Here is a 21,763-nt window from a genome sequence, read left to right on the forward strand (position 1 = left end):
TGCAGCGAGTTGGTCTTACCGCAGGAGAAGGGTCCACAGCCAACTAGGGAATGGAAGACCAGCAGGAAGAGTAGTGCAAGGAAGGTAGTGCAGGGGTCCCCTGTGGTCATCCCCCTGCAAAACAGATACACTGCTTTGAGTACTGTTGAGGGGGATGACTCATCAGGGGAGGGCAGCAGCAGCCAAGTTCATGACACCGTGGCTGGCTCTGTTGCACAGGAGGGCAGGAAAAAGAGTGGGAGAGCGATAGTGATAGGGGATTCAATTGTAAGGGGAATAGATAGGCTTTTCAGCAGCCGCAACCGAGACTCCAGGATGGTATGTTGCCTCCCTGGTGCATGGGTCAAGGATGTCTCGGAGCGGGTGCAGGACATTCTAAAAAGGGAGGGAGAACAGCCAGTTGTCGTGGTGCACATTGTTACCAACGACATCAGTGAAAAAAGGGATGAGGTCCGACAAAACGAATTTAAGGAGCTAGGAGCTAAATTTTAAAAGTAGGACCTCAAAAGTAGTAATCTCAGGATTGCTACCAGTGCCACGTGCTCGTCAGAGTAGGAATCGCAGGATAGCGCAGATGAATACGTGGCTTCAGCAGTGGTGCAGCAGGGAGGGATTCAAATTCCTGGGGCATTGGAACCGGTTCTGGGGGAGGTGGGACCAGTACGAACCGGACGGTCTGCACCTGGGCAGGACCGGAACCAATGTCCTAGGGGGAGTGTTTGCTAGTGCTGTTGGGGAGGAGTTAAACTAATATGGCAGGGGGATGGGAACCAATGCAGGGAGACAGAGGGAAACAAAAAGGAGACAAAAGGAAAAGACAGAAAGGAGATGAGGAAAAGTGGAGGGCAGAGAAACCCAAGGCAAAGAACAAAAAGGGCCACTGTACAGCAAAATTCTAAAAGGACAAAGGGTGTTAAAAAAACAAGCCTGAAGGCTTTGTGTCTTAATGCAAGGAGTATCCGTAATAAGGTGGATGAATTAACTGTGCAAATAGATGTTAACAAATATGACGTGATTGGGATTACAGAGACGTGGCTCCAGGATGATCAGGGCTGGGAACTCAACATCCAGGGTTATTCAGGAAGGATAGAATAAAAGGAAAAGGAGGTGGGGTAGCATTGCTGGTTAAAGAGGCGATTAATGCAATAGTTAGGAAGGACATTAGCTTGGATGATGTGGAATCTATATGGGTAGAGCTGCAGAACACCAAAGGGCAAAAAACATTAGTGGGAGTTGTGTACAGACCTCCAAACAGTAGTAGTGATATTGGGGAGGGCATCAAACAGGAAATTAGGGGTGCATGCAATAAAGGTACAGCAGTTATAATGGGTGACTTTAATATTCACATCGATTGGGCTAACCAAATTGGAAGCAATACGGTGGAGGAGGATTTCCTGGAGTGCATAAGGGATGGTTTTCTAGACCAATATGTCGAGGAACCAACTCGGGGGGAGGCCATCTTAGACTGGGTGTTGTGTAATGAGAGAGGATTAATTAGCAATCTCGTTGTGCGAGGCCCCTTGGGGAAGAGTGACCATAATATGGTGGAATTCTGCATTAGGATGGAGAAAGAAACAGTTAATTCAGAGACCATGGTTCAGAACTTAAAGAAGGGTAACTTTGTGAAGGTATGAGGCGTGAATTGGCTAGGATAGATTGGCGAATGATACTTAAGGGGTTGACTGTGGATGGGCAATGGCAGACATTTAGAGACCGCATGGATGAACTACAACAATTGTACATTCCTGTCTAGCGTAAAAATAAAAAAGGAAAGGTGGCTCAACCATGGCTATCAAGGGAAATCAGGGATAGTATTAAAGCCAAGGAAGTGGCATACAAATTGGCCAGAAATAGCAGCGAACCAGGGGTCTGGGAGAAATTTAGAACTCAGCAGAGGAGGACAAAGGGTTTGATTAGGGCAGGGAAAATGGAGTACGAGAAGAAGCTTGCAGGGAACATTAAGGCGGATTGCAAAAGTTTCTATCGGTATGTAAAGAGAAAAAGGTTAGTAAAGACAAACGTAGGTCCCCTACAGTCAGAATCAGGGGAAGTCATAACTGGGAACAAAGAAATGGCAGACCAATTGAACAAGTACTTTGGTTCGGTATTCACTAAGGAGGACACAAACAACCTTCCGGATATAAAAGGGGTCAGAGGGTCTAGTAAGGAGGAGGAACTGAGGGAAATCCTTATTAGTCGGGAAATTGTGTTGGGGAAATTGATGGGATTGAAGGCCGATAAATCCCCAGGGTCTGATGGACTGCATCCCAGAGTACTTAAGGAGGTGGCCTTGGAAATAGCGGATGCATTGACAGTCATTTTCCAACATTCCATTGACTCTGGATCAGTTCCTATCGAGTGGAGGGTAGCCAATGTAACCCCACTTTTTAAAAAAGGAGGGAGAGAGAAAACAGGGAATTATAGATCGGTCAGCCTGACCTCAGTAGTGGGTAAAATGATGAAATCAATTATTAAGGATGTCATTTCAGCGCATTTGGAAAGAGGTGACATGATAGGTCCAAGTCAGCATGGATTTGTGAAAGGGAAATCATGCTTGACAAATCTTCTGGAATTTTTGGAGGATGTTTCCAGTAGAGTGGACAAGGGAGAACCAGTTGATGTGGTATATTTGGACTTTCAGAAGACTTTCGACAAGGTCCCACACAAGAGATTAATGTGCAAATTTAAAGCACATGGGATTGGGGGTAGTGTGCTGACATGGATTGAGAACTGGTTGTCAGACAGGAAGCAAAGACTAGGAGTAAATGGGTACTTTTCAGAATGGCAGGCAGCGACTAGTGGGGTACCGCAAGGTTCTGTGCTGGGGCCCCAGCTATTTACACTGTACATTAATGATTTAGACGAGGGGATTAAGTGTCGTATCTCCAAATTTGCAGATGACACTAAGTTGGGTGGCAGTGTGAGCTGCGAGGAGGATGCTGTGAGGCTGCAGAGTGACTTGGATAGGTTAGGTTAGGTGAGTGGGCAAATGCATTGCAGATGAAGTATAATGTGGATAAATGTGAGGTTATCCACTTTGGTGGTAAAAACAGAGAGACAGACTATTATCTGAATGGTGACAGATTAGGAAAAGGGGAGGTGCAACGAAACTTGGGTGTCATGGCACATCAGTCATTGAAGGTTGGCATGCAGGTACAGCAGGCGGTTAAGAAAGCAAATGGCATGTTGGCCTTCATAGCGAGGGGATTTGAGTTGTAAGGGGTTTTCAGGGAGTGTTGTTGTGCCTTGGCTGTCTCCCTCTGGGCTTCTGCCCTCACAGCTTATGCCTGGCCTGTGAGGTACCCTGAGTGCTGCAAGAGCACCCCTGGAGAGACTGTGTCCACAGCTTATGAAGAGAGTTTTGAGACTCGTGCGTCCCCACAGCTTATGCCTAGCCTGTGAGGCACCTGTGAGTGTCAAACACTCCTAACCCCTTCTTCCCACGCCTGTGACTCACAGTTGAGCATTTTCGAGGCGCTCCTAGCTTCCCTTACACTGTTCTGACATAAGACTCAGGATCAGGAGGTGTAATACAATAGAACTGAGACAAGGTGATTCCTAGACGAACTTAGGCTTCCAATTTATTTGACAAGGTGTAACTCAACAAACAGCAATACACCAACAAAACAATCCCCCTAAATCCCACTAAACGGAAACAACAAAAATCTTTACACAAGTTTAGCAGTACAAAGCCCAACCTTCCACCTTTCCTGGCCTAACTGAGTTGGGAGTTCCGGGGACCAGAGGTTATACTCACTACTGTGCCTTCTGCAAGTCTGGTGGTTTGTTTCTTCTATCTTCGGCGTCTTCGGACACTGGTTTTCCTTCAGTGTCGAGAGGCTTGCTGGTTGTTGGATCACGAGGGCAGGGAACCACCCACACTACGTCAGAAACCCCTTTTTATAGCCAGATTATCCAGTCCGCCTCTCCTGCTGAAATCGATTCTTCCCATTGGTGGGCTTTGTGATTTTGAAAAATGCAGCAGTTTTAGATTATTGCAGGTTTTTTCCACTGATGTTAACCTACTCAAGGTTTGAATGGGTGTTGATTGCGTTGGCCTCCTGCAGCCATTGTGTAGGCCCTTGGGTTGTTTTGGGTTCCCTGGTTTCTAAAGGTCTGCATAATTTTCCTTCAATTCAGTTTTTCTAACCGACTCAAATTGGCCTCCTGTAGCCAATGTGTAGGTCCTTGGTTTGTTTTGGGTTCCCTAGTTTTCTGAAGATCTGCCTAATTTCCTTCCATAGTGTAAACATGGGGAAGACAATAGTCCGATAATGGCTGTGAGTCAGTCTCATGGCTGCAAGTGCTCTCCCATTGGCTTGAAAGCCCCATGCTTCGGGCTGACTCTGTCTCACCATTGGCCCTCCGGTGTCCTCCCCCGTCCAATCACTGCTCTGCCAAGGTCAAACTGTATCGGTTTCAATTCACAGCACAGACTGATCCCACAGCCCTTTTCCTTCTGGGTAAAATGAAGGTGTTTTCGTCCTCCCCTCCATAATCTTCCATCTGACACAGTCAGACACCACTCGAGTGTGTCAAAGTTCAGGGTGCTGAGAAAACCCTAGGTCTCCCAAGTTGCCCAACGTTCCCCAGTTTAACTCTAAACTGATCCCGTCGATATATATCGTAATTCCTTTTAGCGCGGTACAAAACACAGAATCCAACAGGTTACAATATACGACAGCAATATACATATATGTACTTAAGATTACAGCAGCAATTGTACATTGTGTCTCATTCAGTCTTAACCGTAAGACAAAGAAACCTGCCCTGCAAACTCCCAGGGGCCATGTATGAAAACGCAGTCATCCCTTGGAATAACAAAACCGCCTAAGTGTCGCGGTCAAGCTTTGTTTACACGCCTTGAGTGTTTAGCAACGGCTCTCCTGTCTGTGTAGTAGCCTGAGGAACTGCTTTCTTTTTCTTTTTCTCCTGAGCTTACAGCTTTTAACTAGCAGATAAGCTACAATCAGGAGTTGGTCGTTTACGAAGGCATGCGACCCCACCCGGATCCATGCAGGTGTGTCTGCCCGTATTCCCAAATCCCACCATGCTGGGGGTTTAATCTGGGCAATCTCCCCTGCTAGAATTTCAGTTTTCTGCTCCATGGTGTAAAAGTGTTTTTGAGACAAATCCACTGCCTGGAGGAGGGCTGTAAGTTTCTCAGTTAGTGGGGCAATGGGATAGCCAAACTGAGCGACATATTGTTGTAGGTGGCTGAGGTTGTTTTGTACCGTGAGGTGAATCGTGGAAGGTTCAGGGATGGGTGTGATTCTGGTGTGTGCCACTTGAACCTCTGCCCTGGGTTTAAAGCAAAAGCTGCTGTACGGTATTGGACACCACCTTCCCGGTCCGTGTTCATACCGTTGGACACTTGTGGTGACACAATATATCCCACCGCCTACATATGCTACCTGTGGAGGCATGTGGTTAGGGGCCATTACCTCCATTGTGCAATTGATAGGCTCTGCCCCAGCAGTGCTGAACCCGCATTGTGGCCTTGCAAAAGCGTTCAAGTGCTGGGGGCACAGGATTACCTGTGCTCCCCTGCTCCGACAACCCGAGAGGTCTGTACCTGTCACAGTGTGCTCCCACATTGTGACATAAGGTGGGACCTCTTGGAATCGAACATGCACCCCTCCACGAATGACTCCCACATTCTCCACTCGGTACAGGGGTGCTGGTCGTGGGGACGCCCCCATCACGGGCATCCTGACCACCACACCCATGATGGTATGGTTTGACTTTCCACAGTTCACCGTTACCAGGTAGGCTTCCGACGCTACACGAAGTTGGCAAGGACTCAAAACATTATCATAAGGGTGCAGTGCTGCTAAGTGCTGGTTGCTGATCCAGGAGGGGACCTGTCCCTGTCTCAGATCCTCGAGGTTACTCCGTCCCTCTCCCAGAAACCAGGCCCCATAGAGCACGAACACCTCATTTTGGGCGGCTTGATCGGAGGCGTTTCTATCCTCCCGAATCAAGGCGTTTACAGCCCTGGCCTGTGCCTCCAATTGAGAGATAATCTCCTTTAAGTGAACTGTCATTGCCACCTCTACGTGGAGCGTGGATCCCACAAGGGTATTCTTGTCAGGATTTTGCGCAGCTGATTCTTTCACCCATTTATCTGGAGGGCCTGCTGCATGTTATCCAAACTGTTTATGGTGGACGCCCCGGTGTTAAACCCCGTAAAAATGTCATTTCAAGTGCCACGCCTCTGCCTGCCCGGTTCGGCCCTATCCCACTGTTTATACAAGTCTGTCACTTTGACAACCCCGAAGTCCAGTTCGTAGAACTTCCGGAACACCTCCCGCAGCAGAGCCTGGTATAACAGCTCGGTTTCCCGGGGACACCACGTAGGTAGGCGGACTTCTGTCAGATTTAGCACCACTGATGCCACCACGTAGTGTACCCCCTGATAAAGTAGTTTCTCGGTAGGGACCAACACTAAACCATTCCCCGGCCCCCTGGTTGTTGTCGGGCACTCGTGTGGGACAGTGGGCTTGGCCGTGGGTGGGGGTTTTCTTTCCCGAACTACAAGTTCGGTGGCGTTTACTGGAACCCGGGGATTGGGGGTCACACACGCCTCCCCGCTGCGATCCCATACCACCCCATCCCCGACATCCTGCCACCACCTATAGAAAGCAATGGAGACCCCCTCTGAACACATGCGAGTGGATCCCCACATACACAAATAAATTCCTTGGTCGTACGCCCACCATTTCTCCCAGCACACCGTTACCCCGCCAGATGACCCCATGATGGTTCGGTAGGTATCATTATCCAGATGTTCCCAGTCCGAGTGTCGGTCTCCCACGTCCCTCTTGAGCTTTCTGAGCCACCACCACCGTCCCAGATGTATGTCCTCTTGGCAAGTTAGGCATACCTTCCTGCCTTCTGTCACTCTCACTCTGGAAGTGGCCACAGCGATCTCCGGGCAGGGGATGGAGGCCTCTCCGTAGGTAAAGTCCTTATGGTTGGAGTACTTGGTGGAGTTCGATCCCAACCACCCAGGCCATCTCCCCTCGTGGGAGTAGGTGACCCGGCTATCCGCCGCCGGAGTCCCTTCTCCTGTGATCACTGTCGGCGCTCTGCCCCCGGAGCATCCAAAAACCAGGGAGTCCTCGGTGTCCCCTCGGTGCTCGGTGCAGATCCTTTGCGATACCAGCATCACTAACGTCCAGTAGGGAGGTGTTGACATCTGAAAGGCAAGAAGAACATGGCCTTGCCTTGAGAGACCTCTCCAGGCTCGGCCCACTTAACATGTTCCGAACATAAAATGCTATACCCAACCGTCACTGCCTTACCTAAACACATATGCACACAACACAAAGTAACAAAACAGGAAGGGAAAATATACACACCGCCACCCGTCCCCGGGTGGCCAGGCTACATCCTGTCACTGTACAGGCGTCGTCGACCACTCGGCTGACCGTACCCTGGGGACCAGGACACCCTCCGCTGAGGGGCTCGTATAGTCCCCCTTAATGTGTCTTGTGCTGCCCTCCAAGGGCGTCCCGAGCCCCGGATAATCAGTGGGAGACCCTTGCTAGCGCAACAGAGCACCCTCCCTGTTGTCTTTCGCCTTCTCGGTCTGGGGCGGGAAGCTAAGTAAACAGGGGACCACGGCGCCCTGGTCTGTGGCACTCTGTTACTCCTCGTTACTGTCGGTGCAGAGTCCCACGTTATGGGCTACAATGCTATCTCCTCCACCACTTGGGCTAGCCCCAGCTGATCCACCATGGGAGGTTCAGCTTCCCCTTGGACCTTGCTAATGGTAGAGCCTTTCTCCCTACTTCTGTTAGTGGGCTGGGAACCTCTACCCAGTGGTGGGATAGCCTTACAGGAGCAGTGAACCATCCCCGGCTGTAGAGCTTCGGGGCCCGCTGCCTCCTCCGGAGCCTCCAAATCCATGGGACCTGTTCTTCCCCCAGTGCCTGATTCCCTTCCCTTGCTCGTCCCCTCTGTTTTTTTACCTCTTTTGGGGTCAAACAATTTACACTGATTAATGTGATACCACTTCACCCGGCGAGGCAATCGAACCGCATAGACCATAGGGCTAGCCTTGTCGACTATGCTGTATGGTCCCATATACAGTGGTTCAAATACCCCGACCCGGGCGAAGCTTCTCACCATCACCTGATCGCCCACCTCCCAAACGTGGTGACTGCGGGGTTCCAGCAGCAGCCGATTGGTACGGTGCTGTTTACCCATGTTGTTGGCCGCCTGTCAGTGAATCTGTTGAAGCTGTTCAAACAGATTCCTGACGAAGCGGTTCCGGTTCACCTCTCGGAGCTGCCCTTCGGTGAGAACCGGCGGCAACACATGCACTGGGGTTCTCATGATCCGGCCAGTCATCAGCTCATGGGGTGAGTACCCTGTACTCTTTGACTGACTGGCCCGGATTCCCATGAGGACCAATGGTAAGACCTCCACCCACTTGTTCGGTGAGTCTCCCGTTTCCTTGCGCAGCCTTTCCTTTAGGGTCCGGTTCAGGCGTTCTATGGGGCCTGAGGACTGAGGGTTGTAGGCGACATGCCATTTGGCTCTTATCCCCAGCACCTTTAGGGTGGCCTGCATCACCTGGCCGGTGAAGTGGCTTCCCCGGTCGGACTCCACGATTTGAGGTAGACCCCACCGAGAGAACACCTCCCTCACCAGGATTTTTGCAGTCCTCACCGCGGGAGCTGTTCGGCAAGGGAAGGCTTCCACCCACTTAGAAAACACATCCACCAGGACGAGGCAGTATTTAAAACCTCACTGGGCGGCCGGTAGGGGTCCGATGTAGTCGATCTGGATCGACTGCCATGGTCCCTCTACCCGCCTGACGTGTCCCATGGACGCCTTCCTTTTCTGAGGGTCTGGGTTGTTTACAGCGCAAACCAGACAGCCTGCACAGAAGTCGCGGATGTCTTAGAACATAAGAACATAAGAATTAGGAACAGGAGTAGGCCATCTAGCCCCTCGAGCCTGCTCCCCCATTCAATAAGATCATGGCTGATCTGGTCGTGGACTCAGCTCCACTTACCCGCCCTCTCCCCGTAACCCTTAATTCCCTTATTGCTTAAAAATCTATCTATCTTTGACTTGAAAACATTCAATGAGCTAGCCTCAACTGCTTCCTTGGGCAGAGAATTCCACAGATTCACAACCCTCTGGGAGAAGAAATTCTTTCTCAACTCAGTTTTAAATTGGCTCCTCCATATTTTGAGGCTGTGCCCCCTAGTTCTAGTCTCCCCCACCAATGGAAACAACCTCTCTGCCTCTATCTTGTCTATCCCTTTCATAATTTTAAATGTTTCTATAAGATCACCTCTCATCCTTCTGAACTCCAAGGAGTAAAGACCCAGTCTACTCAATCTATCATCATAAGGTAACCCCCTAATTTCTGGAATCAGCCTAGTGAATCGTCTCTGTACCCCTTCCAAAGCTAGTATATCCTTCCTTAAGTAAGGTGACCAAAACTGCACATAGTACTCCAGGTGCGGCCTTACCAATACCTTATACAGTTGCAGCAAGACTTCCCTGCTTTTGTATTCCATCCCTTTCGCAATGAAGGCCAACATTCCATTTGCCTTCCTGATTACCTGCTGCACCTGCAAACTAACCTTTTGGGATCCAAAAGAGTTTCATGCACAAGGACCCCCAGGTCCCTTTGCACCACAGCATGTTGCAATTTCTCCCCATTCAAATAATATTCCCTTTTACTGTTTTTTTTCCCCAAGGTGGATGACCTCACACTTTCCGACATTGTATTCCATCTGCCAAACCTTAGCCCATTCGCTTAACCTATCCAAATCTTCCTGGAGGCCTGGCCACCACCCTGCCTTTTCTACCATTGCCAGGTAGATTCCAGCCCAGGGTGTCCCGCACCTGGACCCTCATGGGCCAGCTGAAGGAATTCCCTCCGGTGTTGTGGCGGCACTACCCATTTGTCCCCTTTAAACAACATGCCTACCCGCACAGCAATATCTGCAGCACTGTATGGGCCCTCCGCCTTTTCCCCCTTTTTGATAGCAGCCAAGGCAGCCTTCAGGACCGGATCCTGCATCTGGACTACTTTAAGGTCCGGGGCCGCAGCTGCCCCTACGCTCCCTTGTGTCCCTGGCTTGCTTCTTGCTGCTGCTATCCTGCCTGCCTCGTATGGGTCCCATGGGCGACCTGTATGAGCACCTTCCCTTGCCAACAGGTCTGCCTGCTGGTTACCTTCCCCCCATGGCTCAGTTTTGGAGTGGGCCTTTACCTTATGGATATATACATCCCCGGTTTCTCCCACTGCAGCCACGATCTTTTCTAGCAGGGGTTTGGTCACAAGGGGCTTCCCATCCGCAGAGGTGTACCCCCGGCGTGACCAAATTGCCAGATACTCTGTACACGAATTGCAAGTGAACATGCTGTCCGAGCAAATCGTGTATGGGGTAGGAAATTCCTCGGGGTGTGTGACCACATACATCACCGCCGAGAGTTCCGCCTGCTGGGCGCTCAGGGTGCATGGGAGTTTAAGAGCCAAGGCAATCCCTGCTTTGGGATCCCAAACTCCGCAGCCCGTGAGTCTTGTACCCGCGGACACTGAACTGAAGCCATCAACGTTGATCTCGCGGCTTGTGGGGTGTATCCCTGCCCGAAATCCAAAGTTGATGTCCCATACCCCCTCCACAGAGCATCTATGCGGGCTGCCCTGGATAGATTAAATTTGCTGCGAGCCTGGGCTCGCAGAGGCCCTTGACCTTTAAAGTCATTTGGGAGAGGAGGAGGGTCCAGCGAGTGATTCTAGCACTGCTCACTGTCCCGTCCTTAATCCTCCCATCCAACAGCATCTGCGTCGGGGTATGATGGGTGAGGAGTGTAATGGGGGATATTCCGGTAAAGATCTGAGCTCTCTTTACTGCCCAGTGGGTGGCAAGCAAGTGCCTCTCACAATTGGAGTATCCCTTTTCTACCTCCGTGAGGACCCTGGAGGAGTACACCACTGGTCTCAGCTGACCGTTTCGCCCCTGGAGCAACACTGCACTTAAGCTGTCGCCACTGGCTGCCACCTCCAGGAAGAATTCCTCCCCCCCCATCAATTGCCCCTAGGGCTGGTGCTACCTGCAGGTCTCTCTTAAGACGGACAAATGCTGCCTCACAGCCCTCGTCCCATTCCCACTCGACCCCCTTATGCAGGAGTCTGAGCAGAGGGGTGGCAGTGGCTGCATAGTCCTCGATGAAGTCCCTACAGTAGCCAGTGATTCCCAGTAAAGACCTTACCCCCGACACATTCCTAGGGACAGGAAGTTCCTGCACTGCCTTTCTTCTAGCCTCATCAATGACTCTTTCTCCTGCCCTTATCGTCAGGCCCAGGAACTTTACCTCTTCTAGACCTATCTGGGCTTTCTTGGGGTTAACTTTAAAACCCCCTTCCTTCAGTCAGACCAGCAGTTCGGCCAGCAGTGGACCGTGTTCCTCACTGCTGTCTGTGAACAACAACAGGTCGTCCACATACTGGACCAGCTGGTGTGGTTGGCTGAAGCCTTTTAAGCAGTTCGCCATGCATTGGTGAAAGATGCTGGGACTATTATGAAAGCCCTGTGGGAGGCAGCTCCATGTATACTGCTGTTCCCGGAAGGTGAAGGCAAACTTGTACTGGTCTTCCCTCCGTACAGGGATAGACCAGAACCCGTTGGATATGTCCAACACTGTGAACGTGGTTGCGGATGCAGGGATTTCCCCTATCAGATCCACAACCGCCGCTACTGTGGGAGCACAAGCTGGGATGTTTTTATTGAGCACCCTATAATCCACCGTAGCCCTCCAAGAATTGTCCGGTTTCCTAACCGGCCAAAGCGGGGAGTTGACATGGGTGGCTATGGGTCTCAAAACACCCTGCTCGACAAGCGAGCTTAAAGCTGTCTCCAAGTCTGCTTCTGCCTCTCGGGGAAAGCCATACTGCTTTTGCGGGTGAGACATGGGATCCCCATCTATTCTAACCTCCACTCCTGTGACTCTCCCACAATCGTGTTTATGGGTGGCAAATGCTGCAAGATTTGCTTGCACATAGGCCCGGTACTCGGCCGGGGTGTTACCGACCAGAACCTCCAGGTCGTAACCCACTTTTGGCTTCATTGTACACAGAGTCCCTTTTCCCTGTTTCTTATCAATGACCATGACTTCTCCCTCTGCTCCCGTGCCCACTGTGCCCCATAGACAGTGATTTCTCAAGTCTACTAGGATCTGGCGAGCGATGATGAAATCTGCCCCCAAGATCCCTTTTCCCACCTGCTCCCAGTTCATCAGGACGCACTTCCATTGTGTTTGGAGTGCTCCTTAACGAACTGCGAGCGGGACTGAGAAAAACCCAGCCTTCTCATTTCCTGTGAACCCAACTAGTTTGATAGAGGTGAGGTTGCGGGGTCCTCTGAATGGACTATCGTGCTGGAAGCACCAGTGTCCAAAAGGTAAGTACCCAATACACCCTCAACCTCCATCTTGACCCAGGGTCGTCCCCAGGGGTCGTATTCTAGTGGGCACAGGTATGCAGGCTGGGTCTGGGCTAGTCACGGCCTCAGTACTGGCAGGGTTGCTGGTGCTTCCCTGCTTGTTGCCGTGGCTACCTTCCCAGTCCCCTCCAGCGCTGTCCTCACTGCAGCTACTATCTCATCAAGGGATGGTGAGGAGCTCCCTCCACTTCCCCCACTCTGGGCGGCTCCTAAAGAACTTCTCCCCCCATATCTCTTTACTGGGCTCCTGCAATCCCTTTTAAAATGCCCAGCTTTCCCGCACCCGTAGCACACTCCCTCCTTATCAATCGAGCGGCCACCCTCCTAGTGCCATTCCCTTTTGGTAATCGAGTTGGGTTTTACTTCATTTATCCGACCTTTGGAGGTTTTCTCCTCCTCCTCTCCTCCATTCCGTTGGACCAGTGCCAGTTGCCTGACCACTGCTTCCTCGGTGAGGTTGGGGTCCCGGGAATCGAACCACAGTTCTGCCCTGGCCTTGAGCCGGGGCAAGCAGTTTGCCACCAGCATCCTCAGCCAGCGGCCAGTCTGTACCGCGGAAAGATTCGCCCGGTCGAGGAGCTCCCCACAGGCTGCGTGGTATACCACCCACAGCCTGTCCGCAAATGCCTGCGGGGTTTCCCCTGCGAGCTGCCTTGTCCTTTCGACCCGTTCGAAAGGACTGCCGTCATCGAAGCCCATAGCCTCAAGGACGGCCCTCTGGACCTCAGTAAATGTACGCTGTCCCCTCCGGCATTCTGCCGGTAGAATGCCGGTAGGGCCTGGTACAATTTGCTGTCCAGAGAGAAGAGCAGCAGCTTGGCTGTCTCTTCCTCGTCGCACCCATTAATTTCCCCTGCCTGCATCACCTCCATGAAGTGGATAGATGAGTCCCCACTGCGAGTGAGTTTGGCCAAATGGGCCACCATGGCCCTGAGTGATTGAACTCCATGGGGAATAATAAAGTCGCTCTCCAGCGCTCCCCGACCTTGGCCACCTGCCTGTGGAGGACCGTACTTGCGCTGCCTGACCGGGCACATCCGCCTTTGTTCAGGATCTTTCTGCACTGGTCCCTCTACCTCCAGCTGTCCCATCATACCCGGTGCAGCAGACAGTGCCTGGTCGTCTGATCCAGCCTTTAACTGACCCTCGGCTGGAGCCTCACATCCCTGCTGCCGAGCGGGACACATTGGTCCTGCCCCCAGCCCTGGGTATGCTACTACCTGCGTGCCCCGCTCCTCTTGGTATCCCACCAGACAAACCACCGGTGCCTCAGGATGTGGTCAGGCGTCTCTTGCCTTTGGATTCTCCTCTACCCCCCAATACTCTCCTTTGTCCCCTGTGGACCTTCCGGGTCCTATCAGGGCGACCATCCCCTTTGCCTGGGATAGAGCGTGGGTGAGAGTTTTAATCCTCTCCTGGCAGGGACCATGATCTGCAAACTCACTGCTACTGGCCACTTTATAGGCTGCATGTACATCTTTTAATTTATTCTCTTGTTCCCAAATTTTCTGGGTGTACCGAGAGTTCTGTTCCTGGAGGGACCCCTCACTACCCTTGGCCTCCGTGACCTGACACTGAAGATAGTCCCGGCTATTTCGGAAGGATTCCTCCAACTGCCGGTTCCTTTGCTGCTCCCCAGCTAATTCGGCCAGCAGGTTGTCCCCAACCGCAGCCCGGAGAGCAGAGAGCTCCTCTGATTTCTGAAGACTCTGTTCCAAGTCCTTCACCCGCTGGTCGAGCTTTCGGACTTGGCGGGTGAGGCAGATAAGCCAGATGGCCTTTTCCACCCTGTGGTTGTGGTCCTTCCCTGCTGTCCACTGAGCAGCAGCATCCACTGGGCGCTCTGCCCGTGTGAGGGCTTGCACCCAAGGTTTAGCGAGATTCACTTTGCCAAAAATGTATGAGGAAATTCTCTCCTCCATTTTAGTTTCCTCTCTTATCACCTCATCTGTTATATTAACATCTCCTGTTTGCTTATGTCCTGCCGCGGTCACCATGTTCTGTAAGGGGTTTTCAGGGAGTGTTGTTGTACCTTGGGTGTCTCTCTCTGGGCTTCTGCCCTCACTGCTTATGCCTGGCCTATGAGGTACCCTGAGTGCTGCAAGAGCACCCCTGGAGAGACTGTGTCCACAGCTTATGAAGGGGGTTTCGAGACTCATGCGTCCCCACAGCTTATGCCTAGCCTGTGAGGCACCTGTGAGTGTCAAACACTCCTAACCCCTTCTTCCCTAGCCTGTGACACAGAGTTGAGCGTTTTCGAGGCGCTCCTAGCTTCCCTTACACTGTTCTGACATAAGACTCACGATCAGGAGATGTAATACAATAGAACTGAGACAAGGTGATTCCTAGAGGAACTTAGGCTTCCAATTTATTTGACAAGGTGTATCTCAACAAACAGCAATACACCAACAAAACAATCCCCCTAAATCCCACTAAACGGAAACAACAAAAATCTTTACACAAGTTTAGCAGTACAATGCCCAACCTTCCACCTTTCCTGGCCTAACTGAGTTGGGAGTTCCGGGGACCAGAGGTTATACTCACTACTGTGCCTTCTGCAAGTCTGGTGGTTTGTTTCTTCTATCTTCGGTGTCTTCGGACACTGGTTTTCCTTCAGTGTCGAGAGGCTTGCTGGTTGTTGGATCACGAGGGCAGGAAACCACCCACACTACGTCAGAAACCCCTTTTTATAGCCAGATTATCCAGTCCGCCTCTCCTGCTGAAATCGATTCTTCCCATTGGTGGGCTTTGTGATTTTGAAAAATGCAGCAGTTTTAGATTATTGCGAGTATTTTCCACTGATGTTAACCTACTCAAGGTTTGAATGGGTGTTGATTGCGTTGGCCTCCTGTAACCATTATGTAGGCCCTTGGGTTGTTTTGGGTTCCCTGGTTTCTAAAGGTCTGCATAATTTTCCTTCAATTCAGTTTTTCTAACCTACTCAAAGTTTGAGTAGGTGTTAATTGGGTTGGTCTCCTGTAGCCATTATCTCGGTCCTTGGTTTGTTTGGGTTCCCTAGTTTTCTGAAGATCTGCATAATTTCCTTCCATAGTGTAAACATGGGGAAGACAATAGTCCGATAATGGCTGTGACTCAGTCCCACAGTTTTCGAGCAAGTGCTCTCCCATTGGCTTGAAAGCCCCATGCTTCGGGCTGACTCTGTCTCACCATTGGCCCTCCGGTGTCCTCCCCCATCCAATCACTGGTCTGCCAAGGTCAAACTGTATCGGTTTCAATTCACAGCACAGACTGATCCCACAGCCCTTTTCCTTCTGGGTAAAATGAGGGGGTTTCCGTCCTCCCCTACAGAGTATAGGGGCAGGGAGGTGTTGTTACAGTTCTACAGGGCCTTGGTGAGGCCACACCTGGAGTACTGTGTACAGTTTTGGTCTCCTAATTTGAGGAAGGACATTCTTGCTATTGAGGGAGTGCAGCGAAGGTTCACCAGACTGATTCCCGGGATGGCGGGACTGACCTATCAAGAAAGACTGGATCAACTGGGCTTGTATTCACTGGAGTTCAGAAGATTGAGAGGGGACCTCATAGAAACGTTTAAAATTCTGATGGGTTCAGACAGGTTAGAAGCAGGAAGAATGTTCCCAATGTTGGGGAAGTCCAGAACCAGGGGTCACAGTCTAAGGATAAGGGGTAAGCCATTTAGGACCGAGATGAGGACAAACTTCTTCACCCAGAGAGTGGTGAACCTGTGGAATTCTCTACCACAGAAAGTTGTTGAGGCCAATTCACTAAATATATTCAAAAAGGAGTTAGATGAAGTCCTTACTACTCGGGGGATCAAGGGGTATGGCGAGAAAGCAGGAATGGGGTACTGAAGTTGCATGTTCAGCCATGAACTCATTGAATGGCGGTGCAGGCCTACTCCTGCACCTATTTTCTATGTTTCTATGATTGAAGGATAAATATTGGGCATGACAGCAGGGATAACTTCCTGCTCTTCTTTGAAATAGTGCCATGGATCTTCTATGTCCAATTAAGATGGCAGAGAGATTTATGTGCTCAAGTTCCTGGAGTGGGACTTGAACCCACAAACTTCTGACTCAAATATTAAATATTTGTTTGTTATGTTCCAGATTTGTTAACTGTGCCAGAAAGGAGGAGGAACAGAACCTTGTAGCCTTTCAACACTGCGCCAAAATTTATTACCGGACCTGCAAGCCTGTTCCTCCTCGGTGTGAGCTGCTGGTCTGGTACGGTGATGAATATGCCAAGGAACTCGGTATCAAAAGGACCACAATGTGCATGGCAAAACAAGAACCAAAATGTAAGGATTCTGACCAAAATACAAACTGTAGTCAAAGTATCATTTTTTTTTGTTACAATCTCAAAGGTGATTGATAAAGTGCCTCATAGTAGACTTGTTAGCAAAATTGAAGCATGGATCCAAAAATGGCTAAGAGACAGAAAGCAGAGAGTAGTGCTGAATGCTTGTTTATCAGACTGGAAGTATGCAGTGTTATCCCCCAGGGGTCAGTATTAGGACCCCTGCTCTTTTTGATGTATATTAACGATCTGGGCTTGGGTATTGAGCGCATAATTTCAAAGTTTGCAGATGGCACAAAGTTTGGAAATGTAGTAAACAGTGAAGAGGCTCGTAGAAGTGTTCAGGAAGATGTAGATAAACAGGTGAAATGGGAAGGCACAGGGCAAATGTTGCGGCGGAAAATTCGGTGAAGTCTTGTGGCGGCGGTAGCTTGCAAGCACAGTGGGGTCAAGGGCTGTTTTTTTGAGGAGAGGGGTGATGGTGGCAGATTTGAAGGAGAGGGGAACAGTACCTGAGGAGAGAGAACCGTTAACGATGTCAGCGAACATGGAAGCCAGAAAAGGAAGTTGGGTGGTCAGAAGTTTAGTGGGCATCGGGTCAAGGGAGCAGGAAGTGGGTCTCATGGATGAGATGAGCATGGAGAGGTCAGGAGGGTAGATCAGAGAGAAACTGGAGAGAGATGAGAGTTCAGGGCTGGGGTTGGGAGGAGCCTCAGAGGAGTTACGGCCCGGTGGGCCAGGGGTAGGAAGGGAACTGGCAGATGCAGCTGATCGGATGGCCTAAATCATTGCGACAAAGAAGTCCATGAGCTCCTCAAACTTGTTGTTAGAGGTGAGTGTGGTAGAGACAGGGGAGAGGGGTTTAAGAAGACGTTTAATAGTAAAGAGTAATAGAAAAGTTAAAGATCCTATGGCACAATTTGTGGCCTAACTAAAACCGCCTTTTTCCACTTCCATAACATTGCCCGTCTGCGCCCCTGCCTCAGCTCATCTGCTGCTAAAACCCTCATCCATACCATTGTTACCTCTAGACTTGTCTACTCCAGTGCACTCCTCACTGGACTCCCACATTCTACTCTACGTAAACTTGAGCTCATTCCAAAACTCGGCAGCATTGCCTCAATTTCAAAATCCTCATCCTTGTTTACAAATGGTCGTGTTTTTTTGTACTGTGAAAATGGCCACGCTTGTCTCTGATTGGTCCCCTTGGGGGATAAGCCACACCCTGAATGTGTAACTGGAACCGCCCAACCCAAGTTCTCACTGACTTTGCAAATTGTAACTCGATCCACTTTGACTTCCAGAAGCCACAGAGGATAGATCTCCCCAGAAGCCACCAAGTGCCAGCTGAAGTCCCTTACCCCAGCGCAAGTGCTGCCTCCCCTCCCCCGCCTTGGATGGGGTATTGTGTGTGGATTGTTAACAGGTTTATTCGGTATGAAGTGAATAGTGACAGTGTCGTAACTTTTGGATTGGAGGCACTTCTCTCCCCTCTGATCCCCCCGTGTCTCTTTCTTCACCCCCATGAAGTCCTTACTACTAGGGGGATCAAGGGGTATGGCGAGAAAGCAGGAATGGGATACTGAATTTGCATGTTCAGCCATGAACTCATTGAATGGCGGTGCAGGCCTACTCCTGCACCTATTTTCTATGTTTCTATCCCTTCGATCTCTACCACTCCCTCCCCCTCCCTCTCTTGCTCTCCCCTCCCCTTCTCCGGGCTCACTCTCTCTCTCCCCTAGGCTCTCACTCTCCCCTCGCAGGCGCACTCTATCTCTCCCTTCACCGCTCTCCTCCAAGCTCTCTCTCTCACCCCAAAGTGCTCTCTATCTCTTCCCCAGGCACGCTCTCTCTCTCTCCCCCTACTCTCTTTTTCTCTCTCTCTCTCTCTCGCTCTCTCTCTCACTCTCCCCCAGGCTCTCTCTATCTCTCCCTCCTCCCGTACCCACCAGGGCTCTTTCTCTCCCCAAAGTCATCTCTCTCTTTTCCCCCAGGCACTCTCTCTCACCTCTAGGCTCTCGCTCTATCCATCCCACCCCCCCTCCGCCACCCAGGCTCTTTCTCTCTCTCTCTCTCTCTCCACCCGCCCCCCCAACCCCAGGCTCTCTCTCATGCCAGCACCCCCCCTCTAGGCTCTTTCTCTCTATTTCCCCACTCCCCCAGTCTCTCTCTTTCATCCTCCGCGCCCCCAGTCTCTCTCTCTCTCTTCCCCCCCCCTCACTCTCTCTCCCACCCCCGCACCCAACCCAGGCTCGCTCTCACTCTCTCTCTCCACCCCTCACCCGCAGTCTCGCTCTCTCTCTCTCCAACCACTGCCCCTGCCCTGGTGCGCTCTCTCTCTCTCACCCCCCACCCCCAGGCGCTCTCTCTCTCTCCCCCACCCCCGGGCTCGCTCTCTCTCTCTCCCCTCCCCCAGCTCTGCCCAGTCTCTCTCTCTCTTTCTTCACCGCCCCCCAGGCTCTCTCTCTCTCTCTCTCTCCACCCCCCCGCCCCCAGGTTCTCTCTCTCTCTCTCTCTCCTCCCCGCCGCACCACCCCCCCCAGGCTCTCTCCCCTGCCACCTCACCAGGCTCTCTCTCTCCCCGGTTGCTCAGAGCCCCTCGGAGCCCCACGGAGCATCAGAGCCCGGTCAGTGGTTGCTCGGGGAACGTGGTCGGACTGATTGCAGGGTCCTGCTTCCAGTTCGGTTCGGCACGTCCAGTCCTGGAACTTCCGGTTTGGGCGGGAGGCATCAGAGGCAGAGTCTTGACAGGACGCATGTGCAGAAGGACAGAAAAAGTACAGTACAAATAGTCAATTCCTTAACAAATCCCTCCATGGGCACACCACTCCCTATCTCTGTAATCTCCTTCAGCCTCACAACCCCCAAGATACCTGCGCTCCTCAAACTCTGCCCAATTGAGCATCCCTGGTTATAACTGCGCAACCATTGGTGCCCGTGCCTGGGCCCCAAGCTCTGCAACTCCCCCCTATACCTCGCTGCCTCTCTTTCCTTCTTTAAGACGCTCCTTAAAACCTACTTCTTTCACCAAGTCTGACGTAATTAATTCTTATGTGGGCGCGTGGTGACAAATTTGTTTGTTTTATCTGAACACACTGTTATGCTAAAGCCGCTATATAAATACAAGTTGTTGTTGTTGTGCCCACCTGACAGAGCAGACAGGGCCTTGGCTTAACGTCTCATCCAATTCATAGCACCTCCGACAGTGCAGCACTCCCACAACCTTCTGACTCAGAGGCGAGTGTGCTACCCACTGAGCCACAGTTAACACTGAGGAGAGACTGAGTCGATTGGGACTGTACTCTCAGGAGTTTAGAAGAATGAGAGGCGATCTCATTGAAACATAGAAGATTCTGAGGGGGATTGACAGGGTAGTTGCTGAGAGGCAGTTTCTCCTGGTTGGAGAGTCTAGAACTAGGGGGCACAGTCTCAGGATAAGCGGGTGACCATTTAAGACTGAGATGACGAGGGATGTCTTCACTCAGAGGGTTGTGATTCTTTAGAATTCTCTACCCCAAAGGACTGTGGATGCTGAGTCATTGAGTATATTCAAGGCTGAGATAGATAGATATTTTAATCCATGGGTTTCAAGGGATGTGGAGATCGGGCAGGAAAGTGGAGTTCAGATCGAAGATCAGTCATGATCTTATTCATGGAGCAGGCTAGAGGAGCCAAATGGCCGACTCCTGCTCCTAATTCTTATGTTCTTATGTTATGTGTAGAGACGAAAGAAGCGGAGGTATTTCTCCTTATAGCAGAGAAGGTTAAGGGGAGCATTATTAGAGATGTTCAAAAAATGTGTGGGGTTTTGATAAGACTAGATGGAGAGAAATTGCTTCCACTGGCAGGAGTGTCGATAACCAGAGGACACAGGGAATAGACAAAAAAGTTCATGGGAGATGAGGAAAAATATTTTTGAGTTGTTAGGATCTGTAACGGACTGCCTGACAGGGTGGTGGAAGCAGCTTCAATAGTAACTTTCAGAAGGAAATTGGATATATACTTGAAAAGGAAACAACTGCAGGGCTATGGGGAAGAGTAGGGAAGTGGGATTGATTGGATAGCTCTGCAAAGAGCCAGCACAGACATGATGGCCCAAATGGCCTCCTATTGTGCTGTGATTCTATTATCATTGACTGACTGTGACTTTTATATTGTAATAGGTGATAGAGAGCAATGAAAGATTCAGGTGCAACTAAGTTTGTACAGGCTTTACCGGTTCCCAGTATCCCTACCTGGACAGTCGGTGAGGCGGTATCATTGTCCTTAGTAATCTTGGACTGGGAAGGGGTGAATTCAGCAAGTGATCCCTCTGCTGATCCCTCGACAGTGACTCTTTGGTGTGAATTATCCTCAGACGCTAGCACTGTTGTCTCTGAGACAAAGGATGTTCCCACAGAATAGGCACTGAGGTCAGGAACTGCTCCCTTAAATATCATCCTGCTACTTTTCAGCTTAAGAAAGAATTGCATCATATCGTGCTTTAGATGTGCTCGGGATGTCCCAAAGTTCCTTAGAGACAATGACTTACTTTTAGAAGTGCGATCACTGTTGTTATGTCGGCAAATTCAGCAGCACAGTTTGCACACAGCAAGATCCCACAAACAGCAATGAGATAAATGGTCTGGTGATGGGATTGTTCTTGTCCAACTTAACAGGCAGACAAGAAAGAAAGACTTGCATTTATATAGTGTCTTTCACGACCAGCGGACATCTCAAAGCACATTTCAGCCAATGAATTACTTTTGGAGTGTAGTCACTGTTGTAATGTGGGAAACGTGGCAGCCAACTTGCGCACAGCAAGCTCCCAGAAACAGCAATGTGATAATGACCAGATAATCTGTTTACGTTATGTTGATTGAGGGATAAATATTGGCCAGGACACAAGGACAAAGTTTTGCACGGTTTAAAAGATGACAGTTCTGACATGGCAGCACTCCCTCAGTACAGCAAATGCTGCAAATGTCTGAAACTTCTGCCCCTATTGTTTCAGCCGGCAGCTGTTT

At 50.6% G+C, this 21,763-nt stretch overlaps 1 protein-coding gene across 1 annotated transcript in view; it reads left to right on the top strand.

Annotated features, from left to right (window-relative positions):
• The window catches only part of LOC139241074 (histone-lysine N-methyltransferase PRDM9-like), an 81,276-nt gene that overhangs the window by 16,394 nt on the left and 43,119 nt on the right, over window positions 1-21,763 (top strand). The window contains exon 9 of the mRNA XM_070869766.1: window positions 16,568-16,758. Coding sequence (XP_070725867.1) covers window positions 16,568-16,758 — 191 coding nt within the window. The remainder of the gene's footprint in view (window positions 1-16,567; window positions 16,759-21,763) is intronic.

The sequence above is a fragment of the Pristiophorus japonicus genome, chromosome Y (genome assembly GCF_044704955.1).
Source record: "Pristiophorus japonicus isolate sPriJap1 chromosome Y, sPriJap1.hap1, whole genome shotgun sequence".
Classification (NCBI taxonomy): Eukaryota; Metazoa; Chordata; class Chondrichthyes; family Pristiophoridae; genus Pristiophorus; species Pristiophorus japonicus.